Source organism: Eimeria acervulina, genomic scaffold (assembly GCF_000499425.1).
Source record: "Eimeria acervulina Houghton genomic scaffold, Eah_scaff19, whole genome shotgun sequence".
Classification (NCBI taxonomy): domain Eukaryota; phylum Apicomplexa; class Conoidasida; order Eucoccidiorida; family Eimeriidae; genus Eimeria; species Eimeria acervulina.
Genome location: NW_013548835.1, coordinates 15001 through 30450, shown reverse-complemented (window position 1 = coordinate 30450; position 15450 = coordinate 15001). Strand labels below are relative to the sequence as shown.

The window sequence follows — 15450 nt, the reverse complement described above, 5'->3', positions numbered from 1 at the left end:
GTTCTTCTTAGTGCAGCTGAGGTGTATGTACACCTCAACAAACTTACCCTCTGGGCCCTTGAGTCTTCTCTTTCTTTTTTAAACTCTCGGCCTTCGTCTTTGACGCCTATTGGACTTCTTCTCTTTTCTTTCAGCTGTACATACACCTCAATCTGCAGCAGAGAGACGTATTACAGCAGCATAGCCACAGGCTAGAGCAACCCCAAGAAGCTCTTGCTGCTCCTGCTCCCGCTGCTCCTGCTGCAGGCGCCGCGGCTTCTGCTGTTGCTGCTGCTGCATCTGTATCTATTGCTAGCAAGCAGTGAACAGATGGAGATCGAAGCAAAGACAACTGCTGCTGCTGCACCCCCCCTCGAAGACACTGGGGGCCCCTCAGCTCCAGCACAAAGGGTAAAGGGCCCTAAGCCGTCCCTTTCGTGGGGCCCCCTAGGGGGCCCCCCTGGGGGCCCCCCAGGGGACCCAACGGGGGACCAAACAGGGGGCCCCCCTGGGGCCTCCGTGGAGGCCCCACCTGCTGCTTCAATGGAGGCCCCCCAGGGGGATTCAATGAGGGGGGCCCCCCAGGGGGGTTCAGTAAGGGGGGCCCCCCAGGGAGGTTCAATGGGGGGCCCCCCGGGGGCCCCTAAAGGGGGCCCCGTCGGTGCAGGTGAAGGGTGGAGTAGCTCTGCAGGGGTCCCCCCAGTGACTTTGATAGCGAAAGATTTTTGCTATGCAATTCGTAAGAGAGGGCCTTTACCCTGCAAGCGTTTGTGCTGCAGCAGCAGCAACAACAACAGCAGCAGCGGCAGCAGCAGCAAAGCCACAGCCGCACAGATGGAGGAAGGCGAGACTCCCGGGTCAAACACGGGGGCCCCAGCAACTCAAACCTCTAGCAGCAGCAGCAGCAGCAGCGGTAGCAGCAGCAGCAGCAGCACAGAACTCAATATGATTCTTAAAGATATTAATATCTGCGTACGCCCTGGCTCCATGTTAGTTATTATGGGCCCCAGCGGCTCAGGGAAAACAACACTGCTGAATGCCTTAGCAGGTAAGGGTTTAGGGTTTAGGGTTTAGGGTTTAGGGTTTAGGGTTTAGGGTTTGCAGAGCGCAGATTCTGCTGCTTCCTGTCCTGCTGCTACACGAATGTGGATCGTCTCCCTCTCTGCATAGCTGCTGTCAGTGAACTTCCTGTTGCTGCTGCTGCTATTGCTGCTGCTGCTGCTCTTGCGAATGCTGCTGCTGCCCTTGCTGCTGCTGCTGCTGCTGCTCTTGCGAATGCTGCTGCTGCTCTTGCTGCTGCTGCTGCTGCTGCTGCTGCAGGTCGGTCTAGGGCTTCATCCCGCGTGATGATATCAGGGACGCTTGTTTATCGCGGGGTCCCTGCTGGGTCTCCTTTGTCTTCGTTTGCTACTTATATAATGCAGGTATGTTGTGTGTCTCTTTCTCTCTCTGTCTCTGTCTCCTCTCTCTCCGTCTGTCTCCTCTGTCTCCTCCTCTGTCTCCTCCTTTGCCTCTGGGGGAGTCTCTGCACACTGGGGTTTCATCTGTCTCCTTTTGGAGTGTATACACAGCAAGACGCTGTCTTTTACTAGATTTTATGTGTCTCCTTATGGGGTGTATACACAGCATTTGGTTTGTAAGTGTCTCCTTTGGGGTGTATATACAGCATTTGGTTTGTAAGTGTCTCCTTTTGGGGTGTATATAAATAATCTGTTTTGTAAGTGTCTCCTTTGGGGTGTATATGCAGCATTCATTTTGTAAGTGTCTCCTTTGGGGTGTATATAAATAATCTGTTTTGTAAGTGTCTCCTTTTGGGGTGTATATACAGAAGGACATCCTCCCCCCTTACTTAACTGTGTGGGAGTACTTATCTTACTTCGCTGCACTCAAGCTTCCGGGTGTCTCTAAAGCAGTAGGCGCTTGTCTCCTTACTGTCTGCATCTTTTGTTACTTGTTGTCTCTTCTTCTTTGTCTCTTTCTTCGCTCTTTTATGTCTGTCTCTATCCCTTTGTCTCTTCTTTATCCTCTCTGTCTTCCTCGTGTCTCTCGCTGGATCTTCTTCTGTCTCCTCTTGTGTTTTTTCTGTCTCCTTTTTGTCTTGGGCTGCATCTCTACTGTCTCTTGCTTTCGTCTTGTCTCTTTGTTGTCTTTATCATGTTTTGTTTTGTCTCCTTTTGTCTTGTTGAGGGTCTCTTCTGTTTGTCCGTCTGTCTCCTATTTGTGTTTCTGTCTCTTCTGTTTCTTTCGCTGTCTCTCTCTCTCTCTATATATATATATATGTCTGTATATCTATATGTATATATATATATATATCCCTCTCTCTCCCTCGCTATTTCCATCTCTCTATATTTATATGTATATGACTGTAAATCTATGTATATCTATATATCTCTTTAACTATATATCTATATATGCACATATATATATGTCTATATGTCTATATGTACATATCTATATATCTATATAACTATATATATATATATATCTTTATTGTATCTCTTTATTGTCTATATATATAATATATATAATATATATAATATATAATATATCATATATATAATATATATAATATATATGTATATATACAGTATATATATAATATATATATTTATATAATATATATATATATATATTATATGCAGGCGAGAGAGGCGCGCATGAAGGAAGTGCTGGAGTCGATGAATTTATATCATCAAAGAGACACTTTAATTGGGGGCTCCGCTAAGAAGGGTATTAGCGGAGGCGAGATGAAGAGGGTTGCGCTGTCTGTAGAGCTTCTCAATAACCCCTCTCTTCTCTTCTTAGGTAAACAAATAGATAGAGGAGACAGTTTAATAGAGGAGACAGTTTAATAGACGAGACAGTTTAATAGAGGAGACAGGTTAATAGAGGAGACAGTTTAATAGACGAGACAGTTTAATAGAGGAGACAGTTTCATAGAAGAGACAGTTTAATAGAGGAGACAGTTTAACAGAGGAGACAGTTTAATAGAGGAGACACTTGTCAGATACAGGAGACAGATAAATAGAGGAGACAGATAGAGGAGACAGATACTACCACTACTCCTACTACTCCTACTACTGTCTACTACTACCTACTATTGCTGCTGCTGCTGCTGCTGCTGCTGCTGCTGCTGCAGATGAGCCTACATCAGGGCTTGATGCAGCTTTGGCGTTTGATACGATGCGGCTGCTGCTGCGGCTGGCGAGGACAGGGGGTCGGACAGTCGTCTGCACTGTACATCAACCGCGTTCGCAGGTAAGAACAGCAAAGGAGACAGTTAAAGAGAAGAGAAACGGAGACAGTTAAAGGTGTTTACAAGAATAGAAACGGAGACAGTTTATGGTGTTTAAGAGAGCAGAAAGGGAGACAGTTTATGGTGTGTAGAGGAGACAGTTTAAGGTGAAGAGAAAAGGAGACAGTTTAAGGTGTATAGATGAGGAGAACGTTTGCGGTTTGTGTAGGAGACAGTTTGGGGTGTATAGACGCGGAGACACTGCTTTTGCTTTTGCTGCTGCGTGCGTTGCTGCTGCTTGTTGTGCTGCAGTTGTTTGCAATGTTTGATGAATTGCTGCTGCTGCACCGTGGCGAGGTAGTCTATCAAGGAGCAGCAAGCAGCTGCAGCAAATACTTCTCTAGTTTAGGTCTCCGCTGCCCCCCTCGCTTTAATCCTGCTGATTTTCTTCTTGATCTCCTCACTTTAAGAGTTGAGCCAGAAGAAGAGCAAGCTCAACTTCGAGGAAGACACACGGAAGAGAGAGTCCTAACTTTGCCTGCATGCAGTAGCAGCAGCAGCAGCAGCAGCAAACCCCAGCAGCAGCAACAGCAGCAGCAGCAACAGCAGCAGCAGCAACAGCAGCAGCAGCAACAGCAGCAGCAGCAACAGCAGCAAGAGGCTGAGAGGGAAGAAGGAGCAGCAGGACATCGTGGGCTTGTACGTGAAGGGAGTGCTGCACATATATTAATGGAGACAGAGACGGAGGAGACAGAAACAGAAAAGGAGACAGCAGGTTTATTGTCATATTATGAATCTCATATGGTGCGAGTTACTGTCTCTCAAGAGCAGGTTAACCGCCTACCTCGTCTTTTTAGTTCTTCACACTTTGCTGCTGCTATTAAAGATAAAATAGAGTTAGAGCTGCAGCAGCCGCAAGACAAACAAACAGCAAAAGGGCTGCATCAGCGTCTCCAGGACCACAGAGCGTTTCTGTACGCAACACCACCTTCTAAGCCCTAAACCCTAAACCCTAATAAACCCTAATAAACCCTAATAAACCCTAATAAGCCTTAATTAACCTTGATAAACCCTAATAAACCCTAATTATTTACCCTAAATCCTAAACCCTAATCAACAATACAGAACAACAACAATAAACCCTAATTATTTACCCTAAACCCTAAACCGTAATCAGCAGCAGTAAACCCTAATCAACAGTAGAAAAGAACAATAGTAAACCCTAGGACACACAAGTAAATAAACCTCAGGATAAAAACCCTAATGAAGTTTAATATACCACACTAAACCACCTAAACCCTAATAATTTTTTATAAACCCTAGAAAATTAAATCAGAGCAAACCCTAATACTGCCTAATAAACCCTCGGTATCCATATACACATTCATACATGGATAGATGCATTAATTTATATTAATTTATATTTATTTATTTATATTTATTTATTTATTTCTAAGGACGCGGTGGGGCACGGAGCTGTGCGTGCTGATGCAAATGACGTCTGTAAACTTCGCGAGAAATCCGCTCGTCACAATTTTGCAGTTTTCACTGAACACCCTTTTGGGGTTTATTGTTGGTTAGTTTGTCTCCTTTTGGCTGTCTCCTTTTGGCTGTCTCCTTTTGGCTGTCTCCTTTTGGCTGTCTCCTTTAGGCTGTCTCCTTTTGGCTGTCTCCTTTCTTCTGTCTCCTTTCTTCTGTCTCCTCTAGGGTCTCTCCTTGCTTCTGTCTCCTTTCTTCTGTCTCCTTTCGTCTGTCTCCTTTCTTCTGGCTCCTTTAGTCTGTCTCCTTTATTCTGTCTTTCTTACTGTGGATTCTTTATTCTGTCTCCTTTCTTCTGCCTCCTTTATTCTCTCTCTTTTATTCTGTCTCCTTTTTTCTGTCCCCTTTCTTCTGTCTCCTTTCTTCTATCTGCTTTCTTGTGTAGTCTCCGCAGCAGCTACAGCAGAAACTAAAGCATCTGCATCTCCAGCAAAAGCAACAGCAGCAGCAGTAACAGCAGCAGCAGCAGCTACAGCAGCAGCAGCAGCAGCTTGCATGCATAGTTGTGTGTCTCTTCAGGAGCCATATTTTGGGATGTGCCTTCGAAGGGTCCGGTGGAGATAGCGGGGCGTAATATGTTAGGCTGTCTCTTTTTCTTAGCTACACACATTGTGTTTACTCCTTTAGATTGTCTCTGTCTCTTTGCTGAAGACCGAGAGCTGTTTAATAGGTAAGGAGACACACAGGAGAGTGTCCGTCTCTGACTCTCCTTCTCTCTCTATTTTTATCTGTCTCGCTCTTGCTGTCTCTCTCCGGGCCCCTCTTATCTGTCCTTCTGTCTCCTTTTCTGTCTCCTTTTCTGTCTCCTTTGTGTGTCTCCCTTTTTGTGTTTCTTCGTCTGTCTCTCTGTCTCTTTTTCTGTCTCTCTCTTATCTCTTTCAGTGTCTCTCTCTGTCTTTTTTGTCTGTCTGCTGTCTCTCTCTCCTTTCTCTCAATTCTGCTGTCTCCCGCTGTCAGTCTCTGCCTTGGCGAGCTGCTTATATAGAGCCCCTGCTGCTATTGCTGCTTGCTGCTGCTGCTGCTGCTGTTGCTGCTGCAGAGACACTGCGAACGGTACATACACCCCATTTGCTTACTTCATGGCGAAGTCAATTGCTTCGATGCCTTTTCAACATCTTCCGCTGACTACTGTCCTCGTCATTGCCTACTGGATGGCTGGTGAGTCTCCCTCAGGTGTACATACACCTCAGGTGTATATACACCCTAGGTGTATGTACATTTCAGGTGTATGCACACCCCAAATACCTGCAGCAAACCCTCCAGCACCTCCTGCAACTCGCAGCTGTACAGTGAAGCTAGTCTAACGCTCCTTACTGCCTCGTTGTTGTTTCAAACCCCACCGACCATTCCCTGTTCCCTACCTAGCTAGCTAGCTAGCTAGCTAGCTGTTTAGGTAGGAGGAAGAGAGAGCGTTAAGGGTCTTGGTTGCTGATTGGGGTGTCTGTACACCTCAGGGATGTCTGCGGACGCGGGACGCTTTTTTCTGTATTTGGTAATCGCCCAGCTCTCTATCTTTGCCTCCACTTCATTCCTCTTCTTCGCTTCAACCATTTGTAAACAGCCTCACCTCTCCCTGCTGCTGCTGCTGCTGCTGCTGTTGCTGCTGCTGCTTCTGCTGCTGCTGCTTCTGCTCCTGCTCCTGCTGCTTCTGCTCCTGCTCCTGCTGCTTCTGGTTTGGTGCTGCTGTTGGTGCTACTACTGGGATTGCTGCACATAGACTCTGCTGCTAGAGGTCTTCGCATTACACCACCGGTCAAGCTGCTGCTGCTGATCCTGTTGCTGCTGCTGCTGCTGCTGCATGTGGTTGGGGTGTATGCGCAGCTCCTCGTCTTTCGGTGGCGCAGAGTTTTTCTCCAATGGTCCTCGTCATCATTTTGCTCGTTTGCGGGTTTTACATTAGAGAGCAGGATATCCCAGTAGGTCTTTACTTCCCTTTTCAACAGCTAGCCAGCAGCAGCAGCAGCAGCAGCTGCTGCTGCTGCTGCTGCTGCAGCTCGTGCTGCTGCAGCTGCTCAGCAGCACGTATCGAGGGGTGCAGGTTCTGTTCAGTTGCTGCTGCAGAAATTGCTACAACACCAACAGAAGTTTATCACTAGCAGTTACCACTGTGTCTAGCAGCAGCAGCAGCAGCAGCATTAGCAGCAGCAGCAGCAGTAGGGCGAGTAGATGATGAAGAGGAGCAGAGGAGCAGTATGAGTGTGTTTGTATGTGATGTATTGTTGTTGTGTGTTGTGTATATGCATGCAGCCCTGGATCCGTTGGCTGAAGTATATATCTTTTATTCATTATCCTTATCTATGCTTTGCTGCAAATGAGTTTAACAACAACCCCACCTGGTCTTCATTACCCCCTGATTTCCTTGCTGTCTCTGGGGGCCTCAGCGACACCCGGCTCGGTCCTAACTTGTGTATCTTAGCAGCACTTGCGCTTACCCTGCGAGCGTTTGCCTTCCTAGGTCTTAAGTACTGCAACAGACGCATAGGGTTAGAGTGTTAAAGACCCCTAAATCAAGCATATGACGCCGCTGCTGCTGCTGCTGCTGCTGCTGCTGCAGCAGGGGTTAGGCATAACACCTGCTGCGGCTGCAGCGAGGCTGCTGCTGCTGCACCAGCATGGCGGGAAGGGGGTGGGGGGGGCACCTGCTGATGCTGCAGCGAGGCTGCTGCTGATGTTGCAGCAGGGGAGGGCCACATAGACTTGCTTCTGCTGCTGCACGGTGGGGGCTCGCAGCCTTCTGCTGCAGCAGCAGGGCAGAACCACACTACTCTGCTGCTGCTGCAGCAGGGGAGGGCCTTACAGCGTTGCTGCTGCAGCAGCAGAAATGGACCATACAGGGCCGCTGCTGCTGCTGCAGCAGGGCAGGGCCCCACAGCCATCTGCTGCAGCAGCAGGAGGCCCTACAAAACGCAGCTGAAGGGCCCTTAGGCGCCAGCTGCCAGTGAAGCGGAAGGAGACAGACAGTATACAGACAGTATTCAACAACAAAGATGAGGGTACAGAAGAGACAGAGACAAACGGAGGCGGGCCCTACTGGCAGCACTTGGTTTTTTTGCCTCCCCTTAACTGTCTCTTTGTCTCTGCAGCTGCGTCTAGCTGCACAGCTAGCGGTTAGCTAGCTACACGAGTCAGCAGCAAGGGCCTTTGTCCTCTCGCTGAGGGTCTCTCTTTTCGTATTGCAACGTGGCAGCCCCAAGCAATGCGCCTTAAGGGGGACCTCCAACTCTTCTAGCTAGCTTGCTAGCTAGCCGCCTATTTAGTATGCTAGATATCTAGCTAGCTAGCTATCTAGCTAGCTAGCTAGCTGTGTAGTTAAGTAGCTAGCTAGGAGACTAACGAGTCACGCAGAGGGGTATAGTGTACGGGTGCGGGGAGGGGGCTACGGCGTTGTCTCCTTTTGTTTTTTGTCTCCTTCTGCTGGGGGGGCGGTTGAAGCCCGCTGTCTCCTCTCTATTACTTTATAGGGAGAGCTAACCATTGGGAAAAGGCAGAGACTGCAGCAAAGACGTAGAAGCGCTCTGCAGCAGCAGCAGCAGCTGCTGCTGCTGCTGCTGTAGAGACCGCGAGGGGTATTGGGGCAGAAGAGGTGTTTGTGAGTGCGTGAAAGCAGTTGATGCTGCTGCAGCAGCTGCTGCTGCTGCTGCTGTAGAGACCGCGAGGGGTATTGGGGCAGAAGAGGTGTTTGTGAGTGCATGAAAGCAATTGATGCTGCTGTTATTGCCGCTGCTGCTGTTCTTGTTGCTGCTGCTTTTGTTGCTGCTGCTGCTGCTGGGAGACGAAAAGAGACGCCTGAGGCGTCTCTTTTACACCAATACAGCAGCGAAGGAGACACTTAAGAGTACGCTCGCCCCTGCATCTGCTCGCTAATATAGGCTGGCATGAATCTTTCTAATGCCTCTTATAGGGTATTAGGGGCCCTAAGGGGCCCCTAACGGCCCTCAAGGGGCCCCCTAGGGCCCCTAGGGGGCCCCCAATGACCCTTATGGGGGCCCCTAGGGGGCCCCCAGCGGCTCATATGGGGGCCCCTAGGGTCCCTTAGAGGGGTCCTAGGGTCTCTTAGAGGGCCCGTAATTGCTTTTATGAGAATCTGCGAGCTGAGGGAAAGGTAAGAGCTGTGGCTGTATGGGTTGGGGTGTATCTGCAGGTGTTTTTTTAAAGTTTAGTCTGTTTGATAGGCTTGTATTGAACGATAAGCAGCAATAGAGAGGTATAAACTCAAAGAGAGACAGATAAACAGCTTCTAATTTAATTATTGTCTCCACTGGGCCTCAACCTTAGGCCGCTGGCTGTCGGCTGCGGGCATAGCGTAAGGCTGCGGGCCTCGGGAAGCTGCTTTTTAATGCTTTGTTTGTTTTATTTTTCATCTCTTTTAATAGCTTTCTTCCTTTACTAGCAATAATACCTTTAAAAGGAGCACAGCATCTTCTTAGTCTTTCTCTCAGCCGCCGCTCAGCGAGCGGCGGCTCTCTTCGGGTGTATGTACACTGAAATAGAGCTTTGGGGGGTTTATTGAGGTTGTTAAGGGCTTTTATTTAGCTGTCTCCTTCTTATATTTATCTAGTCCTTAATAGAAGATGCAAGAAGAAGAGACTCAGGGCCTCAGTCATCTGATGGGGCCTCCTCACCAAGGGCCCTCAGGGGCCTCTCAATGCCGTCTCTTCCTAAGGGCTACCAGGGGCCCCAGCAGCAGCCAACTCCAAAGCAGCAGCAGCAGCAGCAGCAGCAGCTGCAGCAGCATCAGCAGCAGCAGCAATAGCATCTCTGAGGGGCAGACGAAGCCGAGACGACGCGGGAAACTCAGCCCCAGGGGGGCCCCTTCGAAGAGGGGGGGCCCTGAGGACAAGGGGGCCCCTGGAGATAGGGGGCCCCGTTCTCCTCAGGGGGCCCCCGGACACAGGGGGCCCCCTGAGGTGGAGGGGGCCCCTGGAGACGAGGGGCCCCCTGAAGTCGGGGGGCCCCCTGTGCCTTCTGGGGAGGGCATTGAATGTATGAGGAGTCGGAGGCATAAACAGTCTCCTAAGAGCAGAGACTGTCTCCGCGTAGCACCTTCAGCTAGAAGCCCTTGGGGAGGAGACAGTACCCAAAGAGGAGACAGTCTCCTCCCCGAAGGAGACAGTCTTCAGAAAGGAGACAGTCTCCTTTACAAAGGAGACAGCCTTCAAAGGGGAGACTGCATGCAAAGAGGTGACAGTCTCCTCCCTCAAGGAGACAGTTCTCAAAGAAGAGACAATATCCTCGTAAACGGAGACAGTTCAGGGCGAGGAGGGAATCTGCTGCTGCCCCAAGGAGACAGACCCCAAAGAGGAGATAGTCTCCCCTCGCGAGGAGACAGTCTTCAGAGAGGAGACAGTCTCCTCTCTGGAGAAGACAACTGTCCCCAAGGAGGAGACAGTCTGCAGGGAGGAGACAGTAACCTCCATAAAGGAGACAGTCAAGGAGGAGACAGCCTGCAAGAAGGAGACAGTCTCCTCTTTAAAGGAGACAGTCTCCGGCGAGGCGAGGGTGTACCCCCCAGTGGGCGACGAGGAGACAGTCTCCTTGCGAGTCCCAGGAGAGGAGACAGTTTATTGAGGCCTCTTTGTCTGCACGAATCTGCTGCTTCTGCCTCTGATAGTGGAGGGACAGGAGACAGCTCTGCTGAAGGAGACTTAGCGCAGCGCGTAGCCTCGCGGCTGCGGCGTCTCTCTATGCGTCTGCGAAAGATAGAGCAGCAGGAAACAACTGGGGTGTCTCCAAGGAGACTATTTGCTCCCCTGTCTCCTCGATGTGCCTCTGCAACAAGCAGAAGAGACACTCAAGCAGGAGGAGACACCTCCACCACTACAACAGACAGCCGCTACGGCCTTAGTGCTCTAGCCCACTGTCTTGATGAATTGTTTGAAGAGGCTTCGCTTGCAGCAGCACAGGTGCTGCTCTACTGTCTCCTGTCTCCTTTTAGGAGACACCCCTTGATTCCTTCGCTGCCCCCTGCACACAATACACCCGCAATCAACTCCCTTTAGATTGCCTCTAAAGCTCACTCTTGCATTCATATGCAATCTCCTCTTGCTGCTGCTGTTGTTGTTGCTGCTGCTGCTGTTGCTTCTGCTGCTGTTGCTGCTACTGCTGCTGCTGCTGCGCAGTGTCACAGATGGAGTGCCGCCGCGTCTCGCCAGAAGCAGCAACTCAACTCTGCCCTAGAAGAGAATGAAAGGCTGGTATGTCTTACCAGCTGCTGCTGCTGCAGCAACAGCAGCAGCAACAACAGCAGCAGCAACAGCAGCAGCAGCACCAGCAGCAGCACCAACAGCAGCAGCACCAACAGCAGTTGCTGATTGATGTCTCTCGAGTGCCTACAAATGCACAGTCGTGGCCACTACACCTCTCTTTGGCGGTGTCTCCTGTCTCCAGTGTCTCTCGTGTGTCTCCTTATATCTCTTCTGTCTCTTCTGTCTCTCTTTAATCTGCTGCTTCTAGTGCTGCTGCTGCTTCTTGTTTGCAGCTAGCAGAGAATCAGGGTCTATACGAAGAGTTGAGCGCCACCAAGCAGAAGTGTTTAAACGCTGAGGCGGAGCTGCAGCAGCTCTTTAAGTATAAGGTCTGTCTCCTTTTACTGTCTCCTTCTGTCTCCTCTCTGCATGCACTTGGAGACAGTTTATATTATGCTGCCGCGGGGGCCACCACCATCGCCCCCTCCGTGCATGCAGTAACGCATGCAGTGTATATCTCTCTCCTCTTCTTGTTTTAGGGTGTATAGGGCTTATAATGTGTATAGAGTATATAGGCTGTACAGGGTGTATAGAGTATAGCATATAATATATATATCTTATATAATATTTGGCATATAGTATAGGGTATATAGGGTGTATAGAGTATATAGGGTGTATATTGTTTAGAATGTTAATAGGGTGTATAGAGTACGTTATAGGGTATCTACTGTGTATATTATATTACTTTTTAAATCTTATTGCGTTGGGGTGTATGCACAGAAGTGTGAAGAAAAGCTCTTTGCTAGTCAAACGCAAGTGCAGCAGCTGCAGTTAGAGCTGCAGCGGCTGCAGCGGGGGTTTGAAGCTTTTGTGCGGGCACATACAGCACAAGAAGAAGAATTAAAACAAACAAAGGAGACAGCAGCAACACTCAAACAGCGTCTCCGCGATGCATGCGAGGAGGTGAGGAGACACCACAACACAGAACGAGACAGCTGAGAAGAGAGGTGGAGACACCCGGAGATAGAAGGAGACAGCAGCAGACACACAGAGACAGCAGCAGACATAGGGAGCCAGCAGCAGACACACAGAGACAGCAGCAGAGAGAAGGAGACAGCAGCAGGAGAGACGCAGAGACAGCAAGAGATAGAAGGAGACAGGAGGAGACAACAGATATTACGAGAAGCTTTTAGGGGGGTTCCCGTTGCTGTTAGCTTAAAGTGCATGCAGTGTCCTGTGTGCTGCGCTGTCTCTGCTGCAGCTGGCTCGGAGTAAACAAGCTGTCTCCTTACTCTCTGCCTCTCGTCAACAAGGGGTGAGGAGGGGCTCTGCAAGTAGAGACACAGAAAGAAAGAGACAGAGAGACAGAGACAGAGACAGAGAGACTGAGACAGAGAGGCAGAGACAGACAGTCAGAGAGTCAGAGATAGAGGTAGAGACAGAGACAGGCAGAGTAGCAGAGAGAGATAGAAACAAAGACGGAAACATATATAAAGAGAGACAACAGCGGAGACACAAATAGAGACAGAAAGAGACAGAAACAAAAGAAGGGGACAGAAGCAGCGATAGAGGTAGAGACAGGATGAGAGACGGAGACAGAGAGAGAGAGAGACAGACACAGAGACAGAAAGAGACAGTAATAGAGAGAGACAGTAACGCAAGCATACAAAGAGAGACAGCGGGCCTAGAGGGCCTCTGGGGGAGAGGAGACAGCCAACTAGCGACTGTCTCTGTCTCCTGTCTCCTTTAAGCAGCCTTTTGCTGTCTCCTGTCGCTGCCTCAGCAAGTTGTGCTGCTGCTACCTCATGTTCTGCTCTTGCTGCTGCTGCTTCTGCTTCTGCTGCTTCTGCTGCTACTACTGCTTCTTCTGCTGCTGCAGTTAGAGAGTTGCTCAGCCGGTAGAGGAGGGGCTCTGCGTGCGGGTGAGAAGAATAAAGAAAAAGATATTATGTCTGTCTCTAATGGAGGTGAAGGGCCGAGAGGCTACTGGGGTGTCTCCGCGAGATCTTCAGAGGACTCAACCGCTGTAGGGTCCCTCTTCTCAAAAGGAGACAGCTCCGATTCGAGGAAGCTAGCAGCAGCAGCAACAGCAGCAGCAGCAGGAGGAGCAGGAGCAGCAGGAAGCGGCTGGCGTTACTCCCGCTATAACAGTTTGCTGAGGGGCTATAGCCTGAGACACAACCTAAGGGCTTCTTTGTCTCTTGATCGGATAGGGCCTCATCCCCTGTCTCCTGTCTCCTCTTCAGGGTCTCCTCAGCACTGGCATTGCATGCGCTTTGCCTGTGCAGAAGCCAGCAGCAGCGCAGTAAGCTCTGCTTCTCAGCTGTCTCCTCACCCTACGGAGACACCTGTACACTCAAGACCCCGTACACCCCACGCCGGGCTGTCTCTCTTTGAAGAACTCGCAGCTACAGCCAATGCAAATACGCCTGCGGGGCCCCACACCCCAGCAGCTCCTGCTGCTGCTGCAGAGCAACAGCAACAGCAGCAGCAGCAGCAGCAGCAGCAGAATGTGCAGGGAGAGGAGACAACCGAGGTGAAAAAGACAGCGCTGCAGCAGCTCCTAAGCATCGCTGCACAGTCTCCTGTCTCCTTTCAGGAGCTGAAGGCTCAGGGTCTCAGTGCTGCGTGTCTCCTTGAGGTGTCTAAGCAGCGTAAGCGCCTGCGTGCAGCAGCAGCAGCAGGGGAGGGGAGACAGCAGCAGCAGATCCCCGGCTCTGCAGCAACTGTCTCTTGCCAAGCCTGGCTGCTGTCTCCTTTGTCTATGCGGCTAAAGGAGACACTTTTATACAAACTCCCTGCTGCAGTTCAGCGCTGCTTGCATTGGGCCTGGAGGGGTGCCCATCCCCCGCATGCAACGCATGCAGCTTCTTTGCTGCAGCAGCAGCAGCAGCAACCCCCCAACTGGATGCTGCTGGGGGCCTCACTGCAGTGTACGTACACCGTGCTAGTGCTGGCAGCAGCAGCTCTCGCCGCACTGTGGGTGCGGCTGGGGGATCCCAGTACAGCCTGAGGTGTCTCCGCAGGTGATGTCTCCTTTTAGCAACCCCACACTGCTGCTTTGCAGCAGCAACCCAACAATAACGCAGCAGCAAATTTATATAGACTTCGCTCTCTGTCTCTGTCTCTGCTGTCTCCTTCTCTCTTGGCCTCAGCTATCCCCTGCCTCTAACTGTCTCCAACTGTCTCCTCAGCGTGCTCTTCTGCTCCCTCAATACTAGCTACATTGTTATTATTATCAATTATTATTATTATTTTTACTCCTACTACCATTATTATTATTATCACTAAATATTATTATTTATTAATTTATTTACTTATTTAATTATTTATTATTACTATTAAGTGCAGCGACAGCAAGTAAAAAGAATAACAACCCAAATTATATATATACATATAAATACATATATATATATACATATATACATATATGCATATATATATGAATATATACATATATGCATATATATGTATATATACATATATCTATACGTAGGTATATATATATATATATATATAAGAATAACCAGTAGAGTGTAGAAAGCGGATTAAAACAGCAAAGACAAGTTAAGACAACAAAGATGAATAAGAGAGAAGTTATTACTCAAATAGATTAAAATAAATAATTAAAACAGACAATGCAAATTAAACATAAATGAGTAATTAAAAAGCCAAAATAAATTAACAACAAATAAACAAACTAAAAATAATAAAGACGAACTAAAAGAAAATAATTTAAACACTTCTGCTAATTAAAAGGACGAGAAGAATATAAAATAATATTAATTTATACAGTCATATTAATTAAAGCAATTAATAACAGTTAAAACAATGCATATATATATATATTATACGGGTATAAATAAAATAATAAATATAAATAAATAAATATATATATATATATATATCCATATAACAATTAAGACAATTAATATGAACTTGAAAAGAAAATTAAGAAGTAATCTTAATTAAAACCCTTCAGCTCGTTAGAATAGTTATTGTTAATATATATATATCTATATCTATATCTATATCTATATCTATATATATATATATAGATATATATATATAGATATATATATATTTATTTATTTATTTTTTTCTTTATCTACATCTATATATATATGTATATTTAATAATAAAAGAAAACATAAATAAATAAGAGTAAGACTAATGAATAAAGAAGAAATGGTGTTGAGTTAACTGTCTCCTTGGAGACACTTAGAGCAGCAGCAAGAGAGAGACAGCAGCAAACCTATTAATTGCGCGTGTGTCTCTGTTCGCCGTGCTGCGCAAACAAAGCGTTGCGTGGCTGCGGAATGCTGCCGTCAGCAGCAGCTGCTGCTGTTCCTGCTGCTGCTGCTGGTGCTGGTGCTGCTCCTGCTGCAGCTGCTGCTGCACCTCCTGCTGCAGCAGGGGCTGTCGACAGTACAGCAGAGACAGGGGTAGGGACCGGTGGCTTCTTAACCTTGTTCCGTGAGCCAGAAGATCCTCTGTTGTTGCTGCTGCTGC

The 15450-nt window shown here is 48.4% G+C and overlaps 4 protein-coding genes across 4 annotated transcripts in view; 3 read left to right on the top strand and 1 right to left on the bottom strand.

The window, feature by feature from the left end:
• Positions 1-309: 309 nt before the first annotated feature.
• On the top strand, positions 310-1149 carry EAH_00004860 (hypothetical protein; the record flags this gene model as incomplete). The annotated part of the gene is made up of 2 exons (XM_013393043.1): positions 310-951; positions 1084-1149. The coding sequence occupies 2 exons, from the start codon at positions 310-312 to the stop codon at positions 1147-1149; spliced, it is 708 nt and encodes a 235-aa protein (XP_013248497.1).
• A 1487-nt stretch (positions 1150-2636) lies between these two features.
• Positions 2637-4216, top strand: EAH_00004850 (ABC transporter, putative; the record flags this gene model as incomplete). The annotated part of the gene is made up of 3 exons (XM_013393042.1): positions 2637-2784; positions 3119-3237; positions 3527-4216. The coding sequence occupies 3 exons, from the start codon at positions 2637-2639 to the stop codon at positions 4214-4216; spliced, it is 957 nt and encodes a 318-aa protein (XP_013248496.1).
• A 5108-nt stretch (positions 4217-9324) lies between these two features.
• Positions 9325-13951, top strand: EAH_00004840 (hypothetical protein, conserved; the record flags this gene model as incomplete). The annotated part of the gene is made up of 6 exons (XM_013393041.1): positions 9325-10656; positions 10873-10947; positions 11232-11327; positions 11719-11901; positions 12200-12253; positions 12818-13951. 6 exons carry the CDS (start codon positions 9325-9327, stop codon positions 13949-13951), a joined length of 2874 nt encoding a protein of 957 aa, XP_013248495.1.
• A 1245-nt stretch (positions 13952-15196) lies between these two features.
• Positions 15197-15450, bottom strand: part of EAH_00004830 (Chromosome III, complete sequence, related) — a gene marked incomplete at both ends in the record, with an annotated part of 11329 nt that continues 11075 nt past the window's right edge. The window contains one exon of the mRNA XM_013393040.1: positions 15197-15450. This exon is cut by the window's right edge and continues 193 nt beyond it. Within this exon, the coding sequence (XP_013248494.1) occupies positions 15197-15450 (254 nt within the window).